This window comes from Natrix helvetica (assembly GCF_964273705.1).
Source record: "Natrix helvetica genome assembly, chromosome: 1".
Classification (NCBI taxonomy): Eukaryota; Metazoa; Chordata; class Lepidosauria; order Squamata; family Natricidae; genus Natrix; species Natrix helvetica.
Window position 1 is genome coordinate 156,116,245 of NC_138548.1, and position 12,728 is coordinate 156,128,972.

Here is a 12,728-nt window from a genome sequence, read left to right on the forward strand (position 1 = left end):
AAATTTAAACATTCAAATGTAAAACGAACAATATAAAACAATGAAATGTTGCAAAGCATTTTTATTGAACACAGCAACAGTCCTTTTTTAAAAGAGTGCTTTAGGTATGAAGGGGTAAATCAGCTTGCATATAGTATCATTAATGGTACAAATCTGATTTAAAAGTATTTTCAGTTGGTAACATAAGAAAAAAATAGAGGAAAAGATGTCATTTCATAATGCGAATAAGATCAAGGTGAAAACAAAATTAATTATAAAATGTAAAAGTACGAGTTTTCACTGAATTCTAAAAATCCCAAAATTGTGCATAAAGAAAATAAACACTATAGTACATGCTAAGGACATTAAAGATCTATATGTGCACAAAATGCTCTTCTGTTTTAACCATTTCCTTAAAAGCTAGGCTAACTCAGCTAAGAACATAAATTCAGTCTTTATTACACACGCATATATACAGTAAAATTGCTTCTCCATGAAAATATTAAATTATGTATTTCAGTAGATCATTTTTGATACCCATCATTACTGTATTATCATTAGTCTTTGGCATTTTAGCATTGTCCGAGTTGGTGTCATAGTTCATCCTTGTAATTCTAATGTTATATTTCCCCGACCAAATACATTTGAAAGTCACAACAGTGGGAGATGTAATGTAGTCTCTATTATAGTGTGAGCCTATGCATATCTATTCAAAAGAAAATGGGATTACCTTCCAGTCACTGCACCCTGAACAACTTATTCCATGTTTTAAAAACAATGTCAGTTACTAAAAGTTACCCTTAAAATTTAGCTCTGCAAAATTTTTCTCCCCTGATGCAAACTTCCTTGCCTGCAGAACTAACTTTTACCATATTATAGCACAGAACTTTAATTTCATGTGACAATCCACTCAAGTGTTTCCTTCTGCCATCTGGCAAGCTCAATTATGCTCTCTGAGTTGCAAATATACGTCTGCCACATACAGTATTTTTCTTCCATACAACTAAAAGGCTTCAGGGGAAGCAAATGAGAATTGAAAAAAAATATATTAAATGAATAATTTTGAAAAACAGGGTGAGGGCGATAGGAATATTTAGTACTGTTTTTATTTTTTATAACAACAGCTTTAAAATATATTTATATATTTATATTCCTTGCAGAGCTGGTAATTTGTATCATTTTAGAGGGTCACTGAAGCACTTGGAAAGAATATAAACCCTTCCATTCCCCACTATCCTGTCAGAGCTGAAGAAGCTTCTTGGATGAGAAGCAAAATGTCTTCAAAAGAAAAAAGAAGAAAGTCCAGTTGCCTTTTGAAAAAAGGACCTTTGGGACAACCATGACCTGGATGACTGAGAATCTTTACAGACCTTTATCATACAATTTGGGATGAACATCCTTTCGATGGTGTGGGAGTAGGAATGGATTTCCAGAGGAAAAAATTGCAGACTACAGGAACCAGGAGCAACTACTCAGGTGACTCAGAGGACACAGATAAACCTCCAAGTGCTTCAACGACCCAAAAGGATGTAGATTACCAGCTGTCTGCAAGGAATATAAATCCTTCTATTCCCCACCATCCAGTCAGAGCAGAAGCGAAACTTCTTCAAAAGAAAAAAGCAAGAAAGTCCAGTTGCCGCCTGAAAAAGCATTTTTGGGACAACAATGACCTGGATGACTGAGAATCTCTACAGACTATTAGTTTTAAAAAATTCAGATTGTTTTGTTTCTAATGCATCATTGCAAAGCTACAAACTAAGAGCTGAATTAAGAGCATAGTGAATGTTTTATTTTATCTTTTCAAAAGGTTGTGGAAGAAAAAAAAGAAAAGAGGAGGGCAGGTTGGCTTCTCCTTGGTCCAGAATCTGGAAAACATTTTTTACTGGACAATAATAGGATTTGATTTACGAAACTGAAATGAGCATCATAGATGGACATGTTCTTGGAGTACCAGCTTCAATAGTAAACAAGAACAAACAAATGAATGACAGAATAACAAGAGTTGGAGGGACCTTGGAGGTCTTCTAATTCAGGCAGGAACCCCTATACCATTCCACACAATCTCTTCTTAAAAACCTCTGGTGTTGGAGCACCCACAATGTCTGGAAGCAAGCTGCTCCACTGATTAATTGTTCTCACTGTCAGGAAATTACTGCTTAGTTCTAGATTGGACCGCTCTTTGATCAGTTTTCATCTATTGCTTCTTGTCCTGCCTTCAAGTAGGTCTTAATTGAGTTTTACTGCAGATCTTGTTCCATTGGGGGGGGGGGGGGGAATTGGACTATCTTCAATTTGGAGGGAGTAAAATGCCTAAGTGTAACGATATGATGTAATGAGTTCATGAAATTATTCTTGTTTACAAAGATGGGCGCCCATTTGCAGCAGCATTAATTGTATTAAATGAATGAGGTTGCATTAAAGAACATCATTCCTCTCCAAGCTGGAAATGAGAATGCTTTCTTCGGCAACAGGAACTTCAGAATGAGCTTCTGTAAGGCAGGCATTTCTGAAGCACATGATAGTTCCAGATATCCCACTGGGCCTTGGCGAACACCACAAGCATGTCGCTATAGCACTCACAGCTATCAGCAATGCAGATAATATCACCAGGACGAATATCCTATGATATGATCCTTGAAAAAGAGAGTGAAAGAGAAAAAAAGCGCCTGATAGTAACAGTTTTACTTTCATCTTTAGGAATTAAAATATGGGGAAATGATGTCACATACCTTTCACTGGTGGTACTGCAGTCTCATGATAATCTGAAAAATAATGCATAATTAGCTACTTTATACGTTAGAGATAAGAGCAATGCAGCTAGGAGTAAACCCTGTGGTTATACATGTCCTTAGAACCTGTTGGGTATCCTATTTAATTATTTTTAAAAGGTTTTTTTTTTAAAAAAACTGGTGCATGAAAAAAAGTGCAAGTGCATTTCTAGACTGTATCTAGATCCTTGACAGGCATTCTTAGACATCATAAATGGTAGTTTTGCTTAGAACTGCATCTCACAGCCCAGAAAAAAATGTATAAAGATGGAATCATACAAAAGATCATGTTGAATTACACGAGAGAAGTCAAGAAGCATCCAAAGTTTATCCTCTGATAAATAACCATTTCTTTTCTGCGTACCATAGGAACAAGCAAATCCCATCCGCAACTCCCATTAGCAATTATTTTATATTTCTCCAAAACTTCAAAATGTGCCTATCAGCCTCAAAAGATTGACTGCCTTAGATTTAATCATTATATTAAGATGTTCTCCTTGAGCTAAATTTATCTCCTCAGAAAATAATGAACGTTAAAAGGTTTGGTTAGGTAATAATATCAAGACTTTACTTGAACAAACCATCAAGTTTAAGGATTTTTTTCTGCTGATTTTATTCAGTATATAGAGTTATATATGTATAAACATTAATTATAGCTTTTCCACTTGTGAGTGTATTATTTAGAATAAAAATAGTTCCCAGTAATTTTGGTCAAAAATGCAAAAGTATTGGGTTTGATAGGGAATCTCCTAGGAGTAAGATAGCAATTTTTTGTTCAATTATTATCAGATTCATGCAGGTTTTTAAAAATTTATTTAGTGAAATGGCACGGGAAAATCCCTGTCCAATGCATGCTCTCAAATGTGAATTGAGGCATACCCCATCTACAGTGTTTGCCCCCATAAAGTATCTATGTCCAAATGATAAACTTCAGTTTCGCTGAATTTTCATTAGTTGTAGTTGGGATCTTTGCAAGCCTTATGGCACTCATGTCTTTTTTTAGAAATCCAAATTCCTTAAGAGGTCCCAAATGTTTTATCCCCTTTGGGGACTGGTGGCTGCAAATAGTTTGCTTTTGGCACAGCTAGGTCCATGTTTGCACAGAAGAAAGAGTTAAAGTTTAAGCAACAATGTGGAGCTTATGGGTTTTCTATCCTTTGATTAGAATGTAAGAAGAGAAATAGTACTTATGTATCCTTTAAACATAGGTTCATACCGAAGGAGGAGCTGACGTCGCAATGACACGACGTGCGATCTTGGAGCTCCAAGATCACAGTCGATACTTTTGCCGCTGGACGGTCCTTTTGGACCTAAATCGTCCTGAAGAGAGGTTGACAGGGAAGAGTATGTCCTGCTGATCTCAGGGAGACCGCAAAGTCCCTGATTAATCCAGGACAATCTCTTTTTGCCGGTGACAGAAGCGCAGCCATTGAAGCTGCTGAAGTTGGGACAGCTCCGGAACGGGAAGAAAACGGAAAGAGAAAGTGTGTCCATCTGGTGAGGAAAGCTTATTATTATAAAAGAGACTACCCCCCCCCCCCAAAATCAAAGCTAAATTAAATTTGAAAACAGAAGAGAACAAGCGGCGAAATTAAGCTACAATAGACAGTGTGTCCATTGTCTATTTTAAATTTTCTTTTACGGATGGAACTTTTGCAAATGTTTCCTATTCTTTAAATTGAACGGATTCGTTTTTCTTCTTCTACTTTTTATATTCTTTTTTTTTAATACCTATGGATTAAAATCTTTCTCCTTATTTTTATAATGCTGGATTAGATGGGGTTTTTTTTTGCTCCATTTAAGAATTTTGTTTTCTTTAAGCCTGGAATATAAAGAAGATATAAAAGGAATACAAAGAGGGCTGTAATAACAGAGGGAAAGGAAGTAACACTGCCACTTGGAGGCTGGAGGCTTGGAAATATTGTCTTTTCTTTTTTCTCTTTGATCATCTGACTTTGCATTTCAAGGTTCCTCAGCTTGTTTACAGAGAGTGATAGTGAGAAGAGCATGGGTTGTTTATACAGGTGCTCTTCGGAAGTTTTATTGGCAGCTGGAGTGGAGTGAAAACAAAGTCTGGTCTTGAAAGATTATAAATGAACTTGCTTTAAATTTAATAAAAAGTTTTGCATGCCAGAGTGGCAGTGTTTACAAGTTGGAAGAATGGCACAACATGAAAAAGAAACCTTAACATTGCAAAAGATTATGTTTGAAATTCAAAAATTATTAGAAGTAACAGAGAAAATTGAGAAGAGATTGGAGAATATAGATCGTAGAACAGTAAAATTTGATGGAAAAATTGAGGATGTTCATCAAATGAAGAAAGTGGAGGTCAACTGAAGGAAAAAATAAACAAAGAGACAAGAAAATTGTTGATACTGACAGTGAATTGAGCGTGGTTGGAAATGGAAAGAGTGGAATATGGAAAGGGGAGATAGATGGACTGGAGCTCTACCCCAGATTTCAAAGTATAGAAGAAGAATAGAGAGAAGAATTGATGGAACTAAGGAGAGAAATTTTGTCAGAAGCACTAGTGATAACCAAAGATAAGATGATCGAAGAAGCAGATGGAGGGTTTCGAGCTTATATAAGATATGCAATAAGCAATAAGTTGTGAAGAGAAGTCCATACAAAACTTACTAAGGAAATAACCAGAATACTACTGCCACAAATGGCAAGAGACATAAGACTGCACTATTACTGGAAAGACACAGGTTGATGTAATGAAAGCTTATAATAAAAAATTAAGTCAAATTTAATTAAATTTAGAGCATTATGTATAAAATGAAGTGATAATGGATAGAGTTAAATAATTGATTGATAATGATAATAATGCATATATGTGTATTGGTTTGGTAAGAGGAAATTTGATATAAATTGCAAATAGTGACTACAAAAGGAGGTTTAGAAACTCTGTTATTAAATATAACCAATTTTTATTTAGAACATGTTATAAAGATGTAATGTTACTGGATGATATTGGGAAGAGCTAATGGAATGCCATTATGTGGTTTTGCTTTAAATCCGGAATATTTTATATAAAAGGATGTAAAAACAATTATAGTCAAATGAAGGTTGAGATATGATCATAGTAATATATATATAAATATATTTGATTTAAAATATATGATTTGATATGAATTGTAGGTTATGACTGTGGAAGGGATGCACGGAAACCAATTGACACACTTTCTACAATTTGTAATGGAAGATGGTTTTGTGGTTTTTTTGTGTGGGTTTTTTCTGTTTGTGTTTATTCAAAAATTAAAAAAAATCTTTATTAAAAAAAACATAGGTTCATACCTGTGTTGGCTTTACATACAAATCCTTTTTTCTCATGACAGGGTACTATCTTCCAGATGCCATCTGCAGTTGTCAAGACAATGCAGCTATTTCCTGTCCATTGACCAACCTCAGTCTCCTCAGTGCCCCAGTTTGAGTACTGAACTGGAGAGCCATCAAACCATATTAGCGTAGCATCTAAGGGCAACATTAGTGACATCATTAAAGTCAGAAGACTTCCAGAATCCATGCACAGGACTTCACAATTCCATTTATTATATCTGTCCACCCCTGGTACTTTCTTATATCAAAGTTACATCCAATGGTGAAATTCATTTTTTTTTTTTTTTTTTTTTTTTCAAGAAGTTTTATTGGTTTTTTTAAAAACATTTATGCGGAAAAGGGTAAGTGGAATAGTTACAAATTTTGGCAGTTGCAAGTATGGCAGACGCCCCCTCCCTCCAGACTCCTAGGTTACATCAAAATATCAAACCTTATTACATAGTCATAAAAAAAATCAGCATATTAATTCTAGAAAAAATACTTTTCAATCAGTTTATATAATTATAATATATAGTCTAGTTGTAAATTCATTAATACTTTCGGTCTGTTTATAACATTGTGGTTTTCTTATTTATTTTTGTGATCTGAGCTTTCTTGGTGTTGCCCCTTCACCCCCCGCTGGCAGAGCTCCGGCCCCTCCCGTGTCCTGTATAACCGTTGTAGTGTCATCTGTTTTTTCTAGGTTCGCTTTGTTTTTTTCCATAAAGGCCTGTGCCTCTATGGGTGTGTTGATTCTGATTCTTGTCTCCTCCCAGAATATCAGCATACCTTCAGGCATCAACCATCTAAACCACACCCCCTTCTGGTATAATTTATTCGCCAATTGCGAATAACTTTTCCTTTTTTCCCTAATTTTTTTGGGAATCTGCTTTAGAATGGTTATCTCCCTATCGTGGTATGTCAGTGTTTGCCCCCTTTGTACACCCAGAATTTCATCTCTTGTGGTTTTCCTAAGAAATTTAATATGAACCTCCCTGGGTACATTATGTGTTCTGGCATATGCTGAATTCACTCTATAAGCTAGATCTATCTCCCATTCCATCTGCTGTTTATCTTTGTGTATGTATTCAGCTAGAATGTTAGTCATAATGTCCCTTATATTTTCCCCATCTGCTTCTATTACATTTTGAAATCTAGGATAAAAGGACATTCTTTCAAACTCTGCTTTCATTTGTTGGATGTCAAGTTCTTTGTTCCCCTTCTGTAAGGCCTCTACCCCCCCCCTCGCCTCCGCCACCCCACCCTCCACAAGGTCCAGTCTCTGTGAGTTCTTAAAGATTTGGGCTTGATTCTGTTTAATTTCATCTTTCATTTCCCTTAACTGTTTCTTAATTTCCTCCTGGCCTTGTAAAATTTGTTGAAGCATTTGTTGGAAGTCTATCTCTGTAGTCTTGGGTTGCATCAATTCTGATATCTTTGACTGTGTAGCTGGACTAGACGTTGCAGACGTTGGAGCAGAAGTAGCAAAGCCAGGCTTTCCAGGAGGTGGTCTTTTTGGAGACATGGTTTATGAAGCAAGGAGATCAGTCAAAGTAGAGACTGGGCAGCTGGAGAGGTAGAGCAGGCAGGCGAATTCAGAAGGCAGAGGATCCAAACAGATGGGGATTTCTTTAGTCACTCTAGCAGTAGATGAAAGTTTTTTTTCTCCAAAGAGTTCAGAAAGTAGCAATCCACAAGAAATTCCTCTGGGTGACTCGGAGACAAAGACCGGAAGCCTGAATTTTAAAGGTGGAGTCAGGTTTCACAGTTCATGAAGACAACGGAAGTGTGCCATCTTGCCCTGCCAGCTTTGGGCTCAGAGGCATAGTAAAATTTTTAAAAGTTCAAAAAGTTCTCAGTTCATCCATTAGTTCTGGAGCTAGGTCGAATGAAAATCACTTTTATAGGGGTGAGGCATCATTAGTTGGCTCTCCCCCCTCCTCCTCTCTGGGGATGGAAGGAAAGTCTTTTCAAGCCGCTTGTCCGAGGGAGGGGGGGAAATCCCCCTCCCTCTAGCCGCACCTCTAGCAGGGATCCGAAAGTTTAACTTTTTAAAAGTGCTGAAAAGTTCATCAATTCAAAAGCGAAGGAATGCAGAAAGGAAGCCTCTCACCATACTGCCGCTGCTTCGTTCGGAAGTGTGTTCTCCGATCGGCATGGGGCGAGACGCGTGCGCACGCACGTCCTCCAAAACTGCTCCCCGATGCCTAGAACGAAGCGGAGGAGCCCCCGCCAGCCGCCGCCGACGCCAGGACCCTCCGCGAGCCGTTCCTTCGGCAAGACGCCCCTCCAAGGCGTCTTGTGCCCCCCCAGAAACGGGGGAAGCCCACCGGGAGAGCTGGAGCAGGCAGCGATCTGCCTGTCGCCGTAGCCGCCGGAACCGGAAGTCCCGAAATTCATTTTTTTTACTACCAGTTCTGTGGGCGTGGTTTGGTGGACATGGCAGGGGAAGGATATTGCAAAATCTCCATTCCCATCCCACTCTGGGGCTAGCCAGAAGTGGTATTTGCCGGTTCTCCGAACTATTCAAAATTTCCGTTACCGGTTCTCCAGAACCTGCTGAATTTCACCCCTGCTTACATCCATGTATGGATTTGAAGGCACTGTGAACAAAGTACTACATTTGCATTGTATTTTATTCAAAAATGAAATAGTCCTGCAGCTTTGGAAATTAGGGGAGTGTCCTAGTTCTAGTTATCTTCAAGGAAGATCGTGCATCATAACTGCAAGCTATTTCTCATCGTACAGTTTTATCTCAAAGTAGTCATTAAATGTTTATGAAATGCAATTTACTTGGGAGCTGTCCATCTATATTCTCTTTTTACGACCTGAAATTATAGATTTCAGAGTGTTTTGGAGGAAGTAGACTGCAAAGTAAACAATGATAAACGAATGCACTCATTTTAAGTTCAAATTAATTTTTACTTCAGAGTCATTGCTATTCCTCTCTATTCCTTCAAAATACTTCTCTGTGTCATCCCTTAAACCTTTATGCAGAATGAAACAGCCTGCAAATATCTAAATGGATTTTTAAGTATGCATCTTCCTGTCATATATTAAACAACTTTAAAAAACACCTCAGAGCTCCTCTGTGAACCAGATGACTTTGAAAAATAATTCCACTGTACGTTTAAACATGGGGTATATAGACAAAGAATGTTGGTTCTAACAAAGATGATAAGACAGCCAGTGTGGGATAATGGTTAAAGCACAGGGCTAAAAGTAGAAAGATCCAAGTGCTAGTAAACTAAGAGAATGATAGTTTACTCTCTCTCTCTCTCTCTCAGCCCAATATACTTAGCAGAGTTGTAACAATATAATGGGAGAATTAAGAGTAGGGAGCATTCTGCACATCACCTTGAGTTCCCATATAAAAGGTGCAATATAAATGTAATGTGTGTAATAAGTGTGGAGACTAGTTTATTGCACACATGCTTCCAAATTTCATTGGAAGTGAAGGCATGTCAAAGTTCAAGAGAGAGAAAAAGAATTAGAGACGGCTAAATAAAACTGGCTTCCTTTTCACAGAATAAGAAAGTGGTGATAGCGATAGCACTAAGACTTATATACCGCTTCACAGTGCTTTACAGCCCTCTCTAAGTGGTTTACAGAGTCAGCATATTACTCCCAACAATCTAGATCCTCATTTTACTGATCTCAGAAGCATGGAAGGTTGATGAGCAAACAAAATACTTAGCTCATTACAAATTGAAAATACAGTAGGAACTAAGGGGTCCTATAACCAGAATATAAAGTAAAACAGTTATCATTTGCATGTTGTGTTAATTGGTGGCCCAGCTAATTTTAACTACCAAATAAATTATATGTATATGCTCTGTGACAAAATCTCAAATAGTTGGATGTGATTTAATTCTTTCCTGGCTTCTGTTCACTTACTATCCATAAGGAAGTGAGTATTCAACCAAATCATTTCAACCAAAGAGCCAAAAGAATGTAGTTCTTCTAAAAGAAAAATATTTTCATCTCTGCCTTTGATTGTTAGAAGATTAGAACCTGAAAATGAACAAGTGGTAGATTTATTATTAAGCAAATATACTTAGAATAAAAAAAATATGCTCATGCAAGATTTTACCTTTGGGTTTATTTAGAATTTGCTTTAAAGAGCAGAATTCCCGTATTATGTATTTAATCAACTTGCTGCAAGATTTCTGGATTAAGATTATAAAACAGCCAAATGAAACAAATACATTGTAAAGCCTGTAACCAATTAAAACAGCCACAGAATAAAACCAAAGCAAACCCAGAAGCACAGAAGCACATTAGTACAAGAACCATATATTTTTTTTAAAAAAAAACCTAGAAGTCTGGGTGGGGGGGAATCACTTTTTCCTCCCAGCATGGAATACAAAAAGCAAAATATAGGTAGGCAATTGTGCCTAAAAAGGCTGATCCAGAACCAGGGCACCACTACTAAGAAGACTTTTTATTTATTTCTGTATTAATCCCATTTATATAGCTGCCCATGTCATTAAAAGCGACTCTAGGTGGCATATAAGAATTAATAAAGCCAGATACATAAAAACTCACATTATAAAAATATAAAAACCTTCTATATTTATCTATATTTCTGTATTTATATTGTTGTTTTAATATGACTGTACACCGCCCCGAGTCCCTTCTGGGAGAGGGCACGGTTTATAAATTAAATAAAAGTAAAGTAAAAGTAAAGTAATTGAAAGTCAATTTGGTGTAGTAGTTCAGGTGCTGGTCTAGAAACCAGCAGACTGTGAATTTTGGTTCTGCCTTAGGCATGAGAGCCATTTGGGTGACTTCCTTCTCTTTTTCAGCCCAACCGACCTCACAAAGTTGTTGTGGGCAAACAAGAAGGAAGAAGGAATATTAAGTATGTTCGCTGCTTTTCGTTTCTTATAAAGTAATAAAGGTGGAATAAAACTCTAATAAACAAAAATTAAAGCTATTATAAAATGTTCAAAATATACAAACCACAGAGAGAGAGAGAGAGAGAAATCAACCACAGTGGAGCCATCTAAGAATGCATCCGGATTCCCTGGGATTCCCCCAGGCCTGGTGTCATAATCAGATTTTAAGGAACTTCTGAAACGATAGCAGGGAATGGACCTAACCTGACTTCAGGTTGTATGTGGGGCACTCCATAAGGGAGACACCACAGCAGAAGAGGCCCACCTCCTGGGACCCATTAATTGTAAAGCCCTACTAGATGGTTTCTCTGCCAGGCATTCCCAAGAAGACTTCAAAGTGCAAAAACTGGAATGCAGAGGGAACCCACCCTGCCTTTTTTCTACCTTAATGACTGTAGCTATCTCCCAGGCCTGCGTTCTAAACCCTTACTGATCTTAAACTAACTTCCCAGACTGGATCTAATAAGTACTTGCTTTCACAAGCTTTTCACCGAGGCCTTCCTAGATGTTCCCCAATAGCAGTGGAGGTTCATGGGAAAATTACCTCACTGGAGTATGTAATAAAAAGGCTCCTCATTATGCTTAGTCAGCTTGGCTATTAGTAATGCATGAATTCCACTGGCTACCATTACAAATTTAGCAATGGTAAGAGTTATTTTAGGGTCTTGATATGCCAAAAGAAACTTCATAAAATTCCTCTGTCTGGACTAAAATGGACTAAAAAGAGTTAGTTGCAATTGCTCGCATTATTTTATGCTATTTTTAAGTATTATTATTAACAGGTTGTTGCTAGACAGGGAAATTATAATCATAACTATGTCTCTTCAAATTCAATGTCTCCCAATTTTGTTCCAAGGGCAATTTAACACATTCGATTTGCTCATGGATTAGAAGCACATTTTACATGAAAAAACAACTACCTCTATCTATATATTAAGATTTTCAGTGGGGAACTTCCAACACTGGCATGGGGTGAGTGATTAAAAGGAAAATGGCCTTCTCATTAGTTGCACCACTGGCATAGAACTCTGTACATATGGCATTCTGTGGATAAACCATCCTGTGTGCTGTACAGACAGATATGCTTTTATCTCTTACTGCCTTTTGGACACCTAGCCAACTTTTTCTTGAGCTTTTTAAAGGCACTTTATTCCAGCTGACTTTCTTATGCGATAACTTAGTAGCTTTGGGGAATATAATTATCAATATATACTTATTTGATATTTCTATGCTACTCCATTCTAAATGGCTTAATGATATACAACAGTAATAAATTAAAAATAACAGAAGAAACAAATCAACGGTGCTAAATAGGCAGTCCGACAGCATTAGGCCCCGAATGTAAAAGCTTCTCACCTTGCCTTTTGCAAAACTCCAATGCTTCATAAAAGTTCAGATTCTCAAAAACAGTAGAAAAGCTATAGCAACTGCTGTTAAACCTTATCCAATGCAGAGTTTTTGCATCACACAATTCCTTGTTTTGCATTGAGTTCTTTTCTATGACAAGAGGAACAAGTGGGAGTATTTTTTCAGCATTATCACAAACATTGCATTTGTCCATTAAGTTTGCATTTTTAAAAAATTAATTTGTCCAACCTCATGTTTTTAACGTCAGTCATGATTTTGTATATTTTGTGCCTTGGCTTGGGCAGAAAATTGGGCAACTCTGTTATTGTGTTCTAATGTATCCCACTCCCTCCAAATTTTCAAGCATTACATAAGTTTTAATACCCCTGATTCAGTTGCTACTTTCAAACAA

General features: G+C 37.1%; 1 protein-coding gene and 1 long non-coding RNA gene across 2 annotated transcripts in view; one reads left to right on the plus strand and one right to left on the minus strand.

Moving 5' to 3' along the window:
* The first annotated feature begins 102 nt into the window (after positions 1–102).
* LOC309384496 lies at positions 103–2,240 on the plus strand. Its single transcript, XR_014174071.1, has 2 exons — positions 103–1,455; positions 1,928–2,240. It is a non-coding gene; the product is annotated as an uncharacterized lncRNA (long non-coding RNA).
* The window catches only part of PLA2R1 (phospholipase A2 receptor 1), a 104,882-nt gene continuing 94,141 nt past the window's right edge, over positions 1,988–12,728 (minus strand). The window contains exons 26-30 of the mRNA XM_081938127.1: positions 12,326–12,466; positions 9,966–10,082; positions 6,048–6,224; positions 2,709–2,741; positions 1,988–2,612 (exon numbers count right to left, since the gene is read on the minus strand). Coding sequence (XP_081794253.1) covers positions 2,395–2,612; positions 2,709–2,741; positions 6,048–6,224; positions 9,966–10,082; positions 12,326–12,466 — 686 coding nt within the window. The 3' untranslated portion in view covers positions 1,988–2,394. The remainder of the gene's footprint in view (positions 2,613–2,708; positions 2,742–6,047; positions 6,225–9,965; positions 10,083–12,325; positions 12,467–12,728) is intronic.